Raw genomic sequence first — 19966 nt, 5'->3', positions numbered from 1 at the left:
TTTGTAGGGAGAGGATTATTTTCATAATCTGACATGTTTTTTAGATAAGTCATTCTTGAATACAAAGCGTTTAAACTGTATAATAGATAATTTGTTAGTTGCGGTGAAGTTGCATCAAATGCTTCTGGGTTTGCTGAAACATCTACTGAAAAAATAAACTCAGAATGGAGTGCAAAGTATTTGGCATGTCATTTTGTATCCCAGGAACTTGTAGTTTGTGGTTTCCGGGGAACTAAAGGCCTGTCAGCCTGACCTCGGTGCTGGGAAAGGTCATAGAGCAGATGATCTTGAACACCGTTATGCAGCACATGCAGGACAACCAGGGGATCGGGCTCGGCCAGCATGGGTTTATGAAAGGGAAGTCCTGTCTCACTAACCTGGTCTCCTTCTATGATAAGGTGACCCACTTAGTGGATGAGGGGAACGCTGTGGACATTGTCTACTTGGACTTTAGTAAGGCCTTTGACACTGTCCCCCCCCACAGCATCCTCCTGGAGAAGCTGGCTGCTCACAGCTTGGACAAGTGCACTCTGCGGTGGGTTAAAAACTGGCTGGACGGCCAAGCCCAGAGAGTGGTAGTGAATGGAGTCAAATCCAGTTGGTGGCCAGTCACGAGTGATGTTCCCCAGGGCTCAGTGTTGAGGCCGGTCCTGTTCAATATCTTCATTGATGATCTGGATGACGGGAATGAGTGCACCCTCAGTAAGTTTGCAGATGACACCAAGCTGGGTGGAAGTGTCGATCTGGTGGAGGGCAGGAAGGCCCTACAGAGGGACCTGGACAGGCTGGGTCGCTGGGCCGGGGCCAATGGTATGAGATTCAACAAGGCCAAGTGCCAGGTCCTGCACTTGGGTCACAACTCCATGCAATGCTACAGGCTAGGGGAGGAGTGGCTGGAGAGCTGCCTGGAGGAAAAGGACCTGGGGGTGCTGGTTGACAGCCACCTGAACATGAGCCAGCAGTGTGCCCAGGTGGCCAAGAAGGCCAGTGGCATCCTGGCTTGTATCAGGAATAGCATGGCCAGCAGGAGCAGGGAGGTGATCGTGCCCCTGTACTCGGCACTGGTGAGGCCGCACCTCGAGTACTGTGTGCAGTTTTGGGCCCCTCCCTACAAGAAGGACATCGAGGTGCTGGAGAGTGTCCAGAGAAGGGCAACAAAGCTGGTGAAGGATCTAGAGCACGAGTCTTATGAGGAGCAGCTGAGGGAGCTGAGGTTTTTAGTCTGGAGAAGAGGAGGCTCAGGGGAGACCTTATTGCTCTCTACAACTACCTGAAAGAAGGTTGTAACAAGGTGACAGTCAGACTCTTCTCCCTAGTAACAGGACATAGGATGAGAGGAAATAGCCTCAAGCTGCACCAGGGGAAGTTTAGGTCGGACATTAGAAAAAACTCCTTCACCGAAAGGGTTGTCAGGCATTGGAACAGGCTGCCCAGGGAGGTGGTTGAGTCTCCATCCCTGGAGGTATTTAAAAGAAGGGTGGACGTGGTGCTTGAGGATATGGTTTAGTGGTGGACTTGGCAGTGATAGGTTAGCAGTTGGACTCGATGATCTTAAGGGTCTTTTCCAACCTTAACAATTCTATGATCTAGATCTGGAGCTATGCTTTCTTAACACTTGTCTTATAAGTGTTACACAGTGGTTCTTGCTTAATGCTGTTGAGTAGCCATAAGATCTAAAACAGTTTTTGCTGCCTTTCTTTGTGGCTTCTGAGAGAAAAAAAAAAAACCCAGACGTTTGAGGGTTTACCCATTTTTAATTGCCAAACATGGATGGTTGTGTGTGGTTTGTGCTGTTTAAAGTAGTTAAAAAGTCAGTGGAAGATCTGAGTGCTTTTAAACTAACGTTTAAGAGGTATGAATTCAGGGAAGTCTTCAAGTTGTTAAAGATGTGTGTGTAACAGTAGCTCTGGTGATAATCATATCAACTCCCAAAGGAGCTACATCCTCATTTGTCAGTCAGTTTGTATGGTTCCCAGGGGGCAGAGAAGTTCTTAGCATTTTTCCTATTGTCAGCTGGTGTCTGTGCAATGTCTCATGTATGCTGGGCTTCTGCTTCAAGTATGTTTAAAAATAAGTTGTGTTGCCTGGATTGAGAGTTCTCTCTTAGGATAATGTTAATTTGCCATTTGGGAAAATCTGTTGAAGGAATGGTCTTATCTCTCCTTGACTACTTTACTTTTGACAGACTGGAATCCCTATGGATAGTGTAAGTCTCATTTATCATAACACCATATTATAAGGAAGCAATGTTTATTCTACTGAGTAAATGCCGAGAAAAAAATCTACTCAAATGCTGTATTTATTCACATTGCTTTTTATTTGAGAGGAGAATGTCTTAAGGTTCACCTCCATGAGTATTGTTAATGGAATACTTCTAGAATAGCTTTTCCTTTAAGCATTTTGATATCAACACCTGCTGTTCAGAAACTCAGAATTACTTTACTTGCACTTAACTTGTTTTTAGCAGTTTATGTTAGGCATAAACAGAAGCACATGACACTCCCTAATACTCATGTATAGCCATAACTAAACAAACAAAATTAGAAAATTTCTGAGTCCTGTAAACTGATCATACTGAGAAGGAAAAAAGACAAATATTTACATTAAGTTTTGGGAAAGATCTCAGGGGCTAATGTCATATAAATACCTAAACTACAAAATTACTTGCAAGGGATTGATTTTGCCTTTCATTTATGGGAAAAAAAATCTGTAGTGAAAGCAGGTAGGTCTGGGGTATAATGCAATGGGGGCATCAGATTCAAGGGAAGAAAGCTATTAATTTTTTATGGGGTGCATTTCTGTAGTTAAGTGGGCAGGTTATAAACATTATTTCATTGTGCCAATCTTTATAAAGCTGCACATAAACAAGTGTAGGAAAGTCTTGGGCAAGTTTGGGGGTGGGGGGTTGGTGGTGGGTTTTTTTTTTGGTTGGTTTTGGGGTTTTTTTGTTTCTTTCCAAGGCATAGTCAATAGAGCTGAAGAGAGTTTTATTCAATATGAAAGCCTAGGTACTACCCTTGGCTCTAAACTGTTTATGAAATGGTGTTTGAGCTACATGCTGAAGTAAATATTTCTGACAATGTTCAAAACTGTGTTGAAAGCTGTAGAGTCCCAGAAAACACTTATAGATGAACAGATGCAGTATTATCTCAGAATCTTTCCAGGGACCTGTTTCAAACATGTCCTGCCTGATCTTCCATTTTCTGGAGCTCTGAAGAGAAATGCTGAAAATGGAGATGAAACATGAGGTCTAAAGGCAGGGTGGCTGTGTGTAGTTTAGTTGCAGTCCGTGACAAATTCAGCCAATGTGGACAAAACAAAAGGGAAAACCTGTCATCCACCACTGAAGGGATACTGTTGGCTCAAGAAGTGTCTGAAAAACCTGTGCTAAAAAGGTCCAGAGTGGAGAAACCTCAGATCTCACCTGTCACATCAGTGATATTGCTCCTGTTCTGTGGCCAGATGAGACTGCCTAACATGATGTAAAAAGAAAAGGTTCCTCATAGCTGAAAATGATCAGAAAATTCAGGGTTGACAAAGCCAGCACAGCCTGTCCCTAAACTGATAATTCTTTAGTGTAACATGCATAAGCAGTGGTGGGTATTAGTAACTCAAATGAGGAGCCTTTGAAGTTTTCCCAAATACTGTGCATGGCACAAGTTAAAACAAAGGCAATGATGTGCAATCTGAGGTGGGTGTAGATTGTCCAGAGCACAGAAATTTGTCAGCTGGGTACTTTCGTTCAGTCCTGAAGGCACTTCAATTACTCTTCCATTGCTCTTGTTTTGAGTGAGGACTGCTTCCTTGGATCTGAGGATTAAAACATTGTAAATAATAGAGAAAGGGGAGAGACCTGTATAGTTGCCTTTAATGAATATTTTGGAAAAGCATGCTTTCAAGTCTGGAAAGTAAACAATTTCTTTAAGCATGCTGAAATTGTTAACAAAATGGTTCTTAGATGAGTAAGTTTTGTGATGGAATTGAGGTTTTTTTCATGTAATTGTGTAATATTGACCCAAATCAGAGGAATAAATGTGCAGGCGTCACACCATTTTTGTGTGTGTGTTTGTCAGTGATAAAGAAAAGCACTTAGGGAGAAAATCATAGAAGTACCTTCCTGAAAATTGTTTGAGAAAATATTACAAAGTGCTTAGATTTGACTGAACTTGGCACCACTCTTCCTTGAAAAACATGAGCTGTGACTGTTCACCATGGCCAAAGTTAACTGTGATTGCCTCTGCCAAAACTGTGATCTTGCCAGTCTTCACTTCTGCAGTTTTTGTGTGAAGCTGCAAAAGAGCTGGTGGGGTGAGGGTTGTTGGCAGAAACTCCTCGAGTCCCTGTGTCATCTGTGCCCTTCCTGGCTCCTGGGTAAAGCATGTTTCACTGGCCCTTGGGACTTATCTTCCCATGGGAGTGACCAGTACAAGACTTGCTAATTGCTCCCCCAAAATATCACTCTCACTGCTTAATCTGTTAATTACGTGCCTTTTTTTATTAGAGACAGATCAAATTTCAGTAAAGTTGACAACCTTTCATAACTTCTGCAAAAACCTCAGTGGCCCCAGTGCATTGCAGTGAGCATGAACCCATATGTACGTGGCTAAAGAAAAAGAGCGCCTGTTACACAGGGAATTGTTTTTCAGATAAATCTGTATAGGAGGAAGAAAAACTTAATAAAATGAGACATTTTGGATCACCTGCTCAGATGAATACCTGTTTTCCTCCTCTTAGACAAGAGTAAAAGGGACCAGTGAAGATCAGTGCATTTTGGCAAAGTCTGCCTGCTGCTTGCATCTCCAGTACATAGGTAACTCCTGTCATGGGAGCCAAAACTGAAGTTTTAAAGGTAAAATACTGTTTAAAAATTATGAAGCTGAACTCAGCAAATTAATTTACATGAAAGATCAGTTATATTTATGCCAAAGATTTACAAGTAGTTTAAAACAGTGTTTGACATGCTAAGTTGTCTTTACCATTAAAATGCTAATCAAATGGTAAACATGAAGATAATGAAGCTTGTCAGCTACATCTTTCTGTGCCAGTATTCCTGTTTAGCTCACGTCTGCCTACAGATTTGGTGGAGTGATGGCGAGAATGTATTTCACTTGGAGCAATGCCAGTGTAAAACTGTGCCCTGTTCTGTTTGATTTGATGATTTTGTCCTGAAGTGCTGCTACCTGTAGTTTAGGTCATCTTTATCTGATCATTCTTCCAGAGGCTTTCAAAGGTGGGTCTGAAAATCAAACTTCAGTCAATCAGGGTCACTGATATTTGGTTGAATAGTTGAAGTAGTAAACTGGCAAACAGAAGCGAACAAACTCATAATTAATGCCTCCACTAATCAGTCTGGTAGGTGTGTATATTTTCTGTTCTGTACGGACTCTGAATATATCCCACTCCACTGTCACATACTACTCTGGCAGCCGAAACACTATGGACTGCAAAACTGCAGCCAGGTTTCAAATGTATTTGTCGCATGAAATGATCTGTACTCAGCCAAGGAATACAAAGAAGATTGCATTGTTTGCAGGAGGATGCTAATTGTTCTTTAATTTTTAAAATTTTTATGCCAAATACTTTTTATACCTTGATGGACAGCATCAGAAACCTAGCTTAACTCTGACTCTAAATGTCAGTGACAACTTGTTATATTTTTCTGTAAAATTTAGTTAAAATATGTAACCATAGTTTCATTGAAGTATGTACATGTAAAGAGAGGACAGTCTTTTTTTTAACTTCATGGTTAATTACTTACGAACTTCAAAGAGAAACTTGTAGAAGTTAGATTGATGATGCCACTTTATGGACTTTAGGTAACTGAATACAACATAGCTGGTGTTTGAATACAACTTTGAAATCCAAATTATGTAAATCTACTGTTTCAGAACCAGCTTGTATAAAAAATAATCATTTTTGCAGTGGAAGATACTTCCTTTGGATAAATCCTCTGACACACTGCTTTCCTGTTGATGCATTTTTTTTTTTTTTTTTTAAATTTTGGATATGAAGAAGAAACTATAGACATGGTAGCCTCTACCTTTTTGACATTTGTGACTCCACTTAAATCAGCTTTGACTTAGTTAATTAAGCACAACTGTCAATGAGTTTCATGGCTTACACAGAAACAAACCTTACATTTATAAAAGTATTGAAGTAGGAGAAGGGAGAAAATGTTCTGGGAAAATGTCTCAAGCATATTTTTCTTTTCGAGTTGTGCAGCTCAGTTGGGGTGGTGTTCAACAATTTGCTCTCTATAGTTGTAAATGACCCATCTTTCTGCAATCATTATATTCCTCCCATAGAAGAAACAGAGAATAGATTATAGCTTGCTATTCATCTCCTAGACCATAATATAATGCTTACTGTGCTGCAGCTGTGATCAAAATGACTGTCTCTCCATCATCTACAAAATTTGAGCTCAGGGCTAGTTATAAGTGTTTGGTCATCCAAAAAATCTATGCAGCCCCATATGGCTTCTGAACTCGCCTTTCCTCTTGGATACTGTAAAATGGGTTTGAAATCGTGCAGGCAGGGTGATGAGATGAAACGGAGGAAAAATTCTCCTGCCTTCAATTTTGTGTGTCCTTAACAGGGAGAAGGGGAGATGCCTTAATGGAAGACTGGTACTCAGGCAGCCCATATGGATTACCTGGCATCTTGCAAGTAGATGCAAATTATTTGATTTCATGGGAGAAGAGGGGGAAAATTGCTTGTTTACTTCTCTACATTTTTTTTCTCCCCTCCTTCCTAACTGGTTTTAAAAAGCTCAGACAACTTCTATGAGCAAATTCTTAGGTATTGTGTCAACTCTGCTTGAGACTAGAGAAACTCCTGAGGACTGTTATGCTCCCAGCTGATGTGCTGGCCACTGGTGAGTGGGAGAAGGAAGTAATTATGGAGAAATTCTGGCAGAAAAAGGAGAGGCAGATAATGACTCACCCTCCTTTAGAGTTGTGGAACACTTGTGTTCCAGTGCCTGCACCAGTAGGTGTTGAATTATTTATTCAACTCAGGAAGGAGAAACTGAGATTTGGGGTGTTTTGGTTTGGGGTTTTTTTTCCATTTTTTGTTTCTATGAGGGAAATTTTATTTGAAATCTATTTTGTATGATTTCAGGAAAAAAATACTCCCACAGGCATAGCTGGACGCTGTGTATTAGGCACACTATTGTGTGAATAGGGCAGATAGCTAGTTAAAAATTAATATTTGGACATCTGTGCCTTCCCATTCCTTCAGGGTCTTGCTGGAGAATGATTCTCAAGTGTATACAGAAAGCATTTCAGCATGTAGATTTCTGGAAAGCTCTTGTTTAGAAAGAAAGATTTGGGTTCCAATTAAGAAAATGCTAGTTTGCATTGCATGTAATGAGTTGTGTTTGTTTATGTGCTAGCCAATTATTTAATTGTTGGCTATTCTCTAATATTTGCCTTGCACTGTAAAACAGAAGGCATTTTTTTAAATGTTAGGTGAAATGATGTTTATGCAGCAGCTGATAGTTACAGATGCTGTCAGAAAAGGAAAAACACGCAGCTCACTATTTGGAAACAAACCTCTGGATTTCATCTTGCATGTGATGTCTGCGCTAGCTGATCTAATAGGCAATCATGAATTGCAAAAGCATCCGACTTTCATGGGCACCCATCCTGGCCTTTTTGGCACAGAAGAATTTTTCAGCTTTAGAAAGGATTTATTCTACCTGCCAGTGTGATTTATATACCGTATGTCTCCTCTTCAGCATCTGAGTATCCACGGCCATAGGGAAGTGCTCTGCCTCATCTGTAGCGTGTGGAAATAGGTTTCTTTTAATGATATTAACTCCTACAGAGCCACTTTATAAATCTCCTTGTATTATTTTTTTCTTGTCAGTTTTGTCAGCAAGATAGCTATAGTGTGTGTGATGTGGAAAGAATACTCTGAATTCCTGGTTTTGTTTGCTCTTGGCAGGCACTACTACACTTCCCACCCTTGTGCGCACACCTACCTTGATGATGCAGCCTTCCCTGGATATCAAACCCTTTATGTCCTTCCCTGTGGACAGCAGCTCTGCTGTTGGATTCTTCCCAAATTTTAACACAGTAAGTAAAGGTGTTTCCACATTTAGTTTCAGTGTATGCTTTCCAAGCCAGTTCTAATACCCAGTGTTGAAGCTGCCTTAAAACAGTGCATCGCTGACACAGTTTGAGAGCCCCCTTTTTGCCTGTGCTGTGGTGGTTTCTGTTCCCTGGTGTGAAAGACTGGGGGGTGCCCAGCCTTCTCGCTGTGAACGGTGTAGATTCTTTTTTAACTTGGTCTGCTGGGGTGGTGTTTGCACACTGAAAAAAAATACAGAGAATTGATGAGCGATAGAATAATTTTGAGAATTTCCCTGGGCATGTACATTTCCATGTGCTGTAAAAAAGGAAAAAGCAAAAGCTAATGGAAAAACAAGCGTGACAGGTAAGGCCTAGATCCTTCACTCACTTGAATTAAGCTAAGTATTACAGCCAGTGACGCAACTGGAGGATCTTGTTAATCCTGTATAATAACAATAAAGTCTAAAATTGCACAGCCAGTGAATGTGAAAAATGTGAACCTGCTACTTTTAGTTTATAGTTAAGCACATTGTTTTTTGCAAAAAAAAAAATGCTACTGGCAAAATAATGCTCAGTGCTTCTGTAGTTCTCTGTGTTTATCGGAGCAGCAATAACAAAAACATTCTCTTCTGTAGTTCTTACTTTTTTAACAGCTCATAAAATGGTTCTGAATGTTATCAAAATGGTTTTCTGCTGTTGCACTTTATCATTTGTTTAATTAATTATTATCTTAAATGCATTGAGTACACCAAAACCAGTGTTTTGCATGTTGCCACTCAGGTTTCCATGAGTGGAGGTAATTCAGCATGGAACGAGTCAGCAAATAGTAAGCTAATAGCAACAGGAAGGAAACTGCTCTGGGTCGTTTCTGCCAAGTCAGCGAGTGTGATCTGTTCATACGTGACCGTTGCCTGAACTGTACAGCATCACACTTGTCACTGTAATTGCGGGGGGAATGGAAAGGGAAGCAGTGTCACCACTGCCAGACAGTGATAGGCTGAACAGCTGCCAAGTGTTTCCTTTCACAAACTCACTCTCTGTCTGAAGTTAAAACAGCAAGAGGATTTTTTTTTTCTTTGTGGCTTGCAAATACATCTTGCTGACAGGCCTTGTGCTACAGCACGTGGCGTTGTGGGATGGTTATGAGGTAACATATCAGCCAGCTTCTTTCAAATGTCAGCAGCCCAAAGCATATTATGAAAAGTAGCAAATATTACTAATTCATTGCAAAACATATATGTGAAAATGGTGCATTTGCTAGGGAGATGTGGGGATGTGCATGTGTATAGACTGGGAGGGTACATGCATGTGCACGTACAAAGAGAGAAAAGATTTTTAAAAGTCCAGGTATGTTTAAACTGCAGGACCAAAACGCAATAAAATTTTAAGCAAGCAGTGTGTTGTTCTCACCTTCTAGGCATGATGCAATTCATATTAATTTTCATCCTTTTTCATTTTTGAGACAGTTGAGATTTTTATTTGTTATTGATTTGTCTGCTTTCCACTTGCACTGGTTTTATAGAAGAGCTTTTTCACAGAACTGTATATAATGACTCGGAGACCCTTTTCTTTAGGGATGCCGTAGTTATAGAGTCAACCAACATTAATTGCTTACTGGTGGTATTAATTGAATTTCTGAGTTGCAATAGCCTCTAGAGCCAGATTAATTTGGATATTTAGGCAGGTTTTGCCTATGTACACTAGCTTACATTTATCTGGGTTGCTCCCAGAGTGTTTATCCTTCACACCTATCATTTGTCTCCAAACTTCTGGGCTTTATTGAAAAAGAGAGGCCTGGGGTAATCAGCAAATATTGTTGACTCAGTGTCTACTTCCTCCCTTGGAATTCTTGAGAATTATGTAAAATCATGCTTCTATGCACCACAGACACTTCATGTTTAAACTCTTTGTTGAGTAACAGTGGTTCAGTACTACTCTATTTATAATTCACACACTTTGCCATTTATCTTGCAGGTATTGATTTTCCCTAACAGTCTTTTACAATGGACTTTAAAGCTCATTGGGAAACTAAATCATTCATGGTTATCTACTGACAGGCACAGTGAACGTCACCTGTCATGGACTTCCTTTCGTTCTAACTTAGCACAACCTTTGCAAATATAGATTTCTACGTTTGTGTATATATTTTTTTTTTCACTGTAAAGTGATGGGGGGAGTATGGGAGCATGCAAAAGTTTGTAAAAAGCCTTTTTCCAGAAGGTCGAGTGAGTAGAAGATAAATCTAGTTGACCTAAAATGTATATGTCATCCAGAGTGCTGTAATTTTTCAACCTATGTAGGAACAGAATGTTAGAAGAGCTTTTTGTCCCTTCCCCCCACCCCCCCACCCCCTCCCCGCACCCCAAAAAAAGCGCCATCATTTGCCTTTTGGATCGATCAGAAAATGTATGCACTTCACTCACAGGAGGACTTGTCAAGGACTGTAGATAGTGAAACCTCTAGTGTGCAGCAGCACTCAGTCTCTGCCTTCAGTAGGACTGAGGGGACCCTGCAGCATGTGCCACGGCCACTGTTCATGCTTGCATGCGTTCACTGAAGGTGGCAAAAAGAAATAGGGTCTCAAGAGAAAACTTCTTTGGGTCCACCTGTTCGTTTTCAATAGCAGTCAGATATAGAAATATTTTTCTAAACCTTGCCAGGAGGTAGTCTCTAAATTAATTTCAGTGGCCTGAAAAAAGAAAGGTTTCTGCTCAGGAGCTTGATACAGTAACTACTGGGGCAGGAAAAACAAGGTAAACTATATTAACTACAGACCTGTTTAAAGGAACACCCCCTATAGTGTTTCCAAAGAACTTCTCTTATTTATGGAAATACATTTAAATTCTGGGGTAAAGCCTTTCTTATATAGTTAACTTTGACAATTTTAAATTCTGAAAACATCGGCGATGCTCCAGATGAAACACCAGTGTTCCCATTTCATTTGTGAAAGCGTTCTCATCATTTGCTTCTCTCTGCATGGGGTACTTTAAAATGAAGAACTGAGCAGACCCTGATTTTTTAAAAGAAATGCCTGCCCCATATAAATCTTATTTTCTTAACAGAATTGTGTGATTTCATTTAAAATGCCCCCCTTCTCTTTCTCCTAAAAACATTAATAGTTCTAAAAATGCTGTGGACATGTGTGTAGTACTTATCAATTCACGCCCCAATTAAATTTGTCTTTATTCCTTAGGACTTGCTTATTTCATAGGAAAAATTAATCTGGGAATAATAACACTAACTCCTTGGATACATGCCTTTATACCTCAGCAAGGATGCCTTTTTGTTTCAACAGATCAGCCAGAAAGGGATCTTCTGAGGGCAGAATGAAGGATTCCAAGCAGAGAGGTGTTGCAGAATAGGTGCTCCCTTCTTTCCTGGCCTTTTCACAGCAGCAGCAAATAGTTTTGTCAGAACAGGACGGGCAAGATCAGGCTGTCACAGCCTGAACCTGAGTAGCTGCACAACAGGACAAACCCTCTCTCAGAAGTGCTGCAGCAGCGGATCCAAAGTTATCATCATGTTTGTCCTGGCATCAAGTTCTAAAAGCTCTTGCTGATACCCTTTTGTCTGAAATGCATAGATTGAATCAAATTCTCAGCCAGTATTACTTAAAATGTTCTTGTTTATAGCAGAATGGGAGACAGCATTATAGGGACTTTCCAAATTGGTACCTCCAATTTGGAATGGATGTGTACAAAAAGGTGTTGTTTAAGCAGAGCTCTTTTTTAGCACACTAAAATGGCTTTAATGATTCCTTAACGTGTGACATCTTGCATATTGATTACATTTAAAGTTCCGTAAGACTTCAAAGTCAAAGCGCATAAAGTCATCAGAAATCAAAGTTAAGATTACTGTGGTCCCCATTGTGTGTTTATTGAAATGTAATCTTGAATTTTACATTCACCTACTTCTACCACACAGCTTCACCTTCTGTGCCATTCTTTCTCTACACCACCCTGATTCTTTGTCTCATGTCATCCGTCTTGTGGACTGAATGAAGAAAGGATGCTTTGTGATCACATCAGGGAAGGTTATCATGATGCATGTGCTAAAGTGGCTGAAAGCCAGGATTCATCTTGCAAGGCAAACTTAATGATCACTGTCTGAGTCTCCCTATAAAGGATGTATACTGCACAGAAAAAAAATGTCAAAACTCCAGTCTGTTCTACCTTGTCCTGAAATGAGAGCAGTAGCAGTACTATATGATTCAAATTTCGTCGAAGTGGTACAGCCAGGGACCTGTCAGTCTGCACAGAAGCAGTATCAGCAACTTCTCAGATTCTGTCATCATTGAAAATAATCAGCAATTCATATGCTTCCTTCTGAGTTTGTTATGACCTCAGGGGTAATCAAAGATTATAGCATCTCTTGTAGCTTTCACATTAGAAAAATACTTTCCATTTAACTAGCCCATGATTGGTTTCTAAATGCTGTTCATACCTTCATATTTTAGAGGACACAGGGGTTAATGTGGCCTAGTTACTGCTTCAGTGTCTATTTCTCTTCAAGTAGATTTATGCTGATTCTTTATATTAGAGTTCCTTGCAAAGTGGACCAGAAGTATTTTACATCTGCCGGTGAAGGTGGGCCAGCTGGAACGGGCTACAGGAACGGAAAAAGGAGCTGACTAGTACCTTAGTCAGAAATCTCTGTCTCTTCTCCAGCATTAGCCTTGCTGGACTAAGTATCCCTGGCCTACCCCCAAGACAACTACTGGGAGAAACTAATTTGCTCCTTCCTCTTTTGCATTTTCAATTATGTCCCTTATTTTTATTTACTACCTATCTAGTTCTCATTTGAAGGGCCCAGTAATCAGCCAAGGCAGAAGCGGAGGTCTGCAGATAAGAGCACAGGGCACTCGTATCGCTGGCTTCCCTTGCCCCTCTGTGCCAAGTGCCTCTTCTGCATTTGGCACAGCCCCACAGCTTGGGAGCTTGCTGTTTCCTTAGCAGGCTCTGAATCCAGCCACTTAACACCCTGCTGCAGTGCCAAAGTACGCTCTGGAGCTCAGGATTGTATACAGGAGGAGCAAATTACAGATGCAGCCAACTGAAGGGTGCCAACCCGTTACCGATAGTCGTCTTTACTGAAGTAGCCTGTCCATGCGCTCTGATTTCCCCTTTTCCCTTTTATGAAGTGCTGGAGGGGAGTGACCTGCTCTGCTCTCCTCCCTCCGAAACACTCTGCTCTGGAAAGCAGGTGAAGTTTTATAAGTGCTATACTTCCCAGTCATTAACCAACAGCACAGAAAGGAAATTTAAGCAATTAACCTAGAAGAAGAGGTATTTTGTGGGGTAGATGGGTATTTTGTTTGGGTTTTTTTGGTTGTTTTTTTTTTTATTTAAGAAATGGCAAGAATTTTTACTTACAGACATTTTATACCCTTTTTTGTAGTCATGCAGGCTCAAAAGGCACTTCCGGTTTGCATTGTATTCCTGTGTCAAGCACTTAAAAACATTCCCATTTCACTTTTAGTTATTATGGATATAAGAGTTCATGTTTTCCAAATCATAGCCAGAATCACCCAAACTACAATATGAGGAGTCAGCCTGTTACCTTTTATAAAGGGAATAAAAGAGAATAATAGGTGTTTTCCCAGATATTTACAGGTGAGGAAAGCAGAGGTTCAGGAACCACATAATAAAGCCCAAATTCTGGCAGCACAGACATCTGCTCTGTGGCTAGTCTTTGCTTGCTTCTTTGACTCTTCTCACAGTACCTGGCTGCAGAGTCCCTTTGCTCTCCATATCTTCCTCTCTTCAGTTTCATGTAGGCCTTTTCTTTGTGTCCTTAGGCTTTTTGTACAAAGCCAGGATTTCCTCCTTATCTTTCTATGGTTTTGATGCAAACAAGCAGAGACCTCTTTCAACTGTGGTAGCAGTTTTTGGAAAAATTCTTCTCAGCCTTTGGAGACCCTGAAAAATATCTATTTACGGTGGTATATTTTTACCACAAAATACTTGAGCCATTCCTGATGAAACTTTCAAAAAAGATTGAGCTTGAAGCAAACACCTGGTAAGATACATAGTGTTAGATATGGAAAAACTAAAAATTGCTGCCAAAAGCAGGGAATTATCAATCAGTCTTGGACAGCTTTTACAGTTTGTGGTATTTTAACAGGAAGATGCAGGTTCCCTAGTTCCTGTCAGGAATCTCTTCAAGGAGCAAGTCTTTTTTAAATAGGAGAGTCTAAATAAATACTTTCTGCCTTGTTTCTAGTCTTTAATACATATTATTCTCAGGGAAAAAAATCTTACTTAAAATAATACAGACTGGCTTTAAGGGAGAATCTCTTCAAACATTAATTATTGTTTAAAATTTCCTGTTACTTTTGTATTTTCTCTAACAGGAATGGGATGGATAATCATCCTCCTCTCAGTTCCCAGATCAGCAGCCGGATAGGAAACCCTGTCTCTAAGGAGAAAGTGCATTGACATGCACTGCTGAGAAATAGAAATCACCAGGTGCAGTAGCCTTTTCCTGCTGCTTTACAGGAGCTTGGTGTCTATGGTGTGGTTTTTGAGAAATGGCTCCTAAATTGCACCAGTACTTCCATTGTTGTGCATACAAGTACTTATGTCATCAGCCTAATTCTGTAAAGAATTACACTTGCTGCATACAAACCCTACCATTTGCTGAGTCCTCCAGAAAATCTACTCCTTGGCTACTTATTTCATCCTTGTCTTTACAGAAAGCTTGGACCTAGTCTCTGACACTTCAGCAGTATTTATTTCTTTTACTGGTCAGCACAGGGAAAAGCTAAGAAGACTTTTTCATCGTTGAATTGCTTTCTAGTCAAGTTAGTAGTACGTTCACTGTACAAGGAAACTGATTAAGAGTTGTTAGCTATAAATATTTTAGGCATTAGACCACTGAAAGAAGTGTTGCAAATAGACTGTGAGCAAGATGTTTCCCCTCAAAGCAAGCAGTTGGAAAACTGTAGTTTAAGACAAACAGGGTGCATGTGTTACACCACTGTGCTTATAAAGGTTTTGCTAGTTTATAATTTTAACTCCTAAGCAAAATTCTAGAGCACTTTTAGAGAAATCTAAATTCTCTCTGTGTCTGAATACAGAAGTGACTGCTTTGGCAGCACGCTGGCTATATGCAGCTGGCTTCCCTGCCCTCCTGAAGACCTTCTTCACATTGTTCCATGAGAAACTAAGAATTACTGCAATAGTTATTAATTAATAAATGGTAAGAGTGTACCTAAGAGTTAATTGTTGTACGCTTTCTTTCTGAATGTGGATGTAGCTGGTGGTCCTTTAATCTAGATACAGTAAATTTTATGACAATTTAAAAGTACCGTACGGCAATTTAAAGTCATAGTGTGAAACCTGTCTGTCTTTAGCATACCTTAAAATCAATGATACCCAGGTTTGAAGCACTGACCAGCTCATTTCAAGTACCAGAGCAAGGCTGATTTGAAGATCTGTGCCTTTCAAACTGGTCTTCTCTGTATTTAACCTTTCTGGTCTCACAGTAGAGATACCATGAACTTCAGCTGCTTCCCCAAGTTAACAATAGGAAAAGAGGATCAGATTTCTTGCTCATGTATTTGTGAGAAGAGGCAGGTTTCTACCTTGCTTTGTATCTCATTTACTTAGATTTAAAGAAGAAAAACCCATGAAACAAAAAAAACCCCACACCCAAAAAAAGCCCAACCCAACAGACTTTGATACTACATTAAGTTTCAGAACAGGTCTAATTAGAAAAGGGATGTTCATTTGAAACCCAGACCCAGAAACATTGTTATTGATTTTTAAATGAAGAAAGCCTATTATTCCTTACTGTGAAGACTAGATGACAGCTATCAGCTAGTATACTTATACAGTTCTCGGTTCTGATTTGCTTCTCATTTTTATTCAGCCATTTTATACATTTATATTCAAATGTATGTATATACATATAATTTATCCTCTTTTTAGATTTTTTTGTGGGGGTTGTGAACGTCAATGGTATTAATTCATTTCGGAAGACTAGGCTTCCTCTGTCTTTATTCTCTTCTGTTCACAGAATTAATCTAGGCCATGAATTTGTCCCTAATCTCTCTTTGCACAGTTTAGAACTGTAGAGGAAATTCAAACCTACCTAATGGAATACCATTCATCTTTGAGTTGTTGGTGTTCTGGAGCAGGCTGGGAGCAAGAAAACTGTCACAAAAACTTAGAGCAGACACTTAAGCAGAAAAGGGTCATATCTACGGACCATCTCAAAGATGAAAGCAAAAATCAGGAATCTTGTTTACCCACATTATACAAGCTGCTTGTCTGACTACAAGCTCCTAGGCTTGAGCCTTTTGGCAGGATTCTACTGAAAGGTAATTTTTCATATTTTTTTACCTATTCATATTATTTTACTGACAGTTGTTAATAGGTAGGGTAACAAGAACAGCTTTGCTCTCAGAGTATGTTATTGGTTTGATTTTCAGCAAGTATCAAACTGTAGTATGTTTTTAATTTTTGCTGGATCTGGAGGCAAGATGGTTTTGGTACTGGTTTTTATGTTTAGCTGAACACGGCCAAGTGTTCTGAATAACAGCAGCCTTAATAATAAATAGCAGTTATATAGCATATTCCATCAGAGGATTTTGAAGAGTTGTAAATATGTTATTTTGACCTTTCAGCCTTTTTGTGAGGTTGCAAAAATTTTCATCTCCATTTTACAAATGAATAATGTAAGGCTCAGGTGAAGCAACTCATGTACAGTTAAACTTGTGAGCCAGCAGAGCCACAAAGGGAAGAGAAATTGTCATATTCCTTGAGTATTAGTTTAACCGTTGGGTTTGTACTTGACTCTGTTCTTTTTCTCAGGTTTGGTCTATCATGGACCTAAAAGTTAATCTTACTCCTCTACCATAGTACTTGTATCTGTAATGGGGTGAATTAAAGAAGAAGCTGATTTTAAAAAGCTACTGATTACTTAAAGCTGGTTCAGTTTAGAATAAAAAAAAAAGCATTAAACTTCAGATACTTGCTTTTTTCCTCATTCTCCATTTGCTTGAGGGGGGATGGAATTCTCTTTTATCCCAAAACATTTTCAGCAGCTTTCTGTTTCTTTGTTTCACTTACAAAAAAAATCTCTGCTTTTGTCTAGAGCATAAAATTTGACATTTTTCTATTGTAAGGGTTAAATCTGTTGTTGGTGTTCACATTACAAACACAGTCCTTTTATGTATTTATATTCTCAGTTGAGAATAAGCCTTATGAGAAAATGAGACCAGATTCAGAATTCTTTTTTTTTTTTTGCTGTAGTGTTACACAAATTGTTTATTTCTTTGGGTTAAGTCTTTCTACAGGAACCATATATTAAATTTTAATATTGTTTTACACAACAATTTCTAAAACAGCAGTGGTATTTAATTTTTAGAATACTTTTTCTAAGGATCTCCTAAATACGATATTCTAAACCAGAAATTATTTTTAACTTGCAATAACTATACTGTGGATGAAGGGAAAGGCAGAGAAAATGTTCCCAGCACTGAAAAAATAGTAGTAAAAAAGTGTTAAAAGGGTTTTTCCTCAGTTCTTTCTTGATCTGTGTGCTTAATCATATCACATTATATAGGGAGAAAAGAGGGGTAGGGAGATATTAGTTATTTACCTGATTTTTTTTTTTTTAAACATCAGAGTTTCTTGATTTAAGCTGGAGAACTGCAAAGACAGAGGAGGACAGAAGGGCAAAAGATTAGGAAATCACTGATTTTATTTCAGTTGAACAGCATAGGATGATTTTCCTTTCATTTATATTGGTCTAGACCACTATTTTGGACTGGTTTAGGAGAAACAAAATTCTACTGAGAAGGCTGGGGGATTCACCCCTGGCCTCCTGAGCTTGGTCTGAATAAGTCTTGCAAATTAGACTTTCTAAGTGAAAACCCTACCAAAAGCAGTCTCTGCTTCAATGTAAGTCTCCCAGTTTGGTCGTATTTCAGCCACCGCCCTCTCCGAGGCTTGGGCCAGAACACATCCTAAGATAGAGGAGGATGTGTGATGGTGATATTATTTGTGCTACCTCACAAGATGGATAAATGGGCATGTCAGTAAAGACTTAGGGGCTGTGTTTCCCAATTCAGTGCTGAGGCAAGAAGGTTAATGCGTTTCTTGTTCAAACAAAAAAGAGGTAACTAAGCAGGTAAAGAGAAAGTATATTTAGGCACATTGTTCTTTTAGTACCTACTTTTCAATGGCGCATTGAAAATCTGAAAAGGAGTCAGAAAACCTACTAAATGAATCAAGGCTTTTATAGCGAGAGACTTAAGGAACTTATTTGGTTTATCAGAGAGAAGGTTAAGAGCTGATCTGATTGCAGTGTACAAGTGCCTACGCATTCAGAAGGTATCTGAGATTAGGGTGACCTTTAATAGCGAAGCACAACTAGATCAAGAGGTTTATAATAGACATGGTAAGATGTGGATTCTGATTGTGGGAATAATCGATTATTAGCATTGCTTCCTCAGTAATGTTATAAATTTATCTTAGTTGGAAACTTAAATCAAGGTATCGGGGGTTTTTCCCAAAAGAATTTAGGCTCTGGCTGACCATAAATTATCGGACATCATAATAGGAAGGGCTGAAACTCTCCAGTGAATGAAATTGTGTCATGCATTTTTCAGGAAATCAGACATAATGGTTCCTTCTGGCCTAAAACAAACCTATAAATTGCTGTAGATAACCCTTTCACTATTCTTTGTGATTGCGGATACAGACACAGAGAGAATCGTCTCCTTTTTCGTTTTTCCGTGCAAGCTGGACTTTAAAAGGGAAGCATGCAAGAGGGTAGCACACCAAGTGGTTCTGTTTTATGCCACAGGACCAGATGTAAAAAAGTATCTGCTAGTGGCCAGAGACACAAATTCAGTCTCCCAAGTCCAGGATTCCAGCCCTGCAACTGTTAACAGAAATAATGTGGAACTTACAAAAATAAAATTAGCTAAACCTTAATCTCTAAAAGGAAAATGTAGAAGCTTAGTTTGTTAATATTTTATCTTTTTTAAGATATAAAAGTTTGTTCCCAGCTCTGTGTGCCCTTTTCATTTTCTTGTACTAGAAATGAAGAAGTGTACACTCCAAATGTCTCTCTTTCCTTTTGTATTTTTGAAGTACTCACTGTCATTTCAACAATTCTTCATGGATAGCTGTAGCATCTGACATGTTAGTAAGTGAATTACAGCAAGATTTTTATTTTGTTTTAAAATGCCTTTGGGCTGATTTCACTGACTGGTAGTAGTATGTGGAGGGTCACAGCTATCACAGCCACTGTTTTCCGTAGGGGAAGCTGGAGCTTGCTGCCAAATCGATCAAGAGGGGGGAGAGACAAACACAGAAGTTGCAAGTAGAGAGGTTTGCCTTCAGAGTACAATGTTGTTATTGTATTTTGGGAACCACATGGGAAGGGAGATGTAAGTTCCTTTGGTCTGACTTCTTTCTTAGTGGGTGCTTATGTCTTTCTGCACTTGGGGAAAGACATCTACTCAGAATTAAAAAAATAATAATTCTTACTCATATAATTAAGCATTCACGCAAGTGACTGTGTCAGCTGCTGGGAATCTGACAAAAGCCCTCCCCTGGCTTGGTTACTGGCTATTTACATCTACCTGTTTTTTCAAACCCCAAAATGTTGTGAGGAACAGAGGTGTGAAGAGGCGGTATTTAGAGAACTGCAACCTCACCATACGGAAATGCATCTCTGTGAGGACATGCTCATTGCTGGTCCAGGAGGGCCGATACACAGGGAGCATTGATGGAATTCCCACAAGAAAAGGAAGCTATGCACATCATAGAATTGTTTAGGTTGGAAAGACCCTTAAGATCATTGAGAGCAACCATAAACGTAACACTAACAAGTTCACCACTAAACCATGTCCCCAAGCACCATGTCTACACATC

At 39.5% G+C, this 19966-nt stretch overlaps 1 protein-coding gene across 8 annotated transcripts in view; it reads left to right on the top strand.

The window, feature by feature from the left end:
• ZNF385B (zinc finger protein 385B) overlaps positions 1-19966 on the top strand; it is a 139656-nt gene that overhangs the window by 72846 nt on the left and 46844 nt on the right. For 6 of the 8 annotated variants that reach the window (XM_075093631.1, XM_075093634.1, XM_075093632.1 and 3 more), the window contains exon 2: positions 7948-8078. The exons of 1 other annotated variant lie outside the window; for it this stretch is intronic. In XM_075093631.1, the coding sequence (XP_074949732.1) occupies positions 7948-8078 (131 nt within the window). Of the gene's footprint in view, positions 1-4734; positions 4850-7947; positions 8079-19966 lie in introns of all 8 variants that reach the window. One more of the 8 variants, XM_075093635.1, reaches the window with a different exon arrangement.

Source organism: Phalacrocorax aristotelis, chromosome 5 (assembly GCF_949628215.1).
Source record: "Phalacrocorax aristotelis chromosome 5, bGulAri2.1, whole genome shotgun sequence".
Lineage (NCBI taxonomy): Eukaryota > Metazoa > Chordata > Aves > Suliformes > Phalacrocoracidae > Phalacrocorax > Phalacrocorax aristotelis.
Note: the sequence above shows the minus strand (reverse complement) of the source record. Positions and strands in the feature narration are given on the sequence as shown.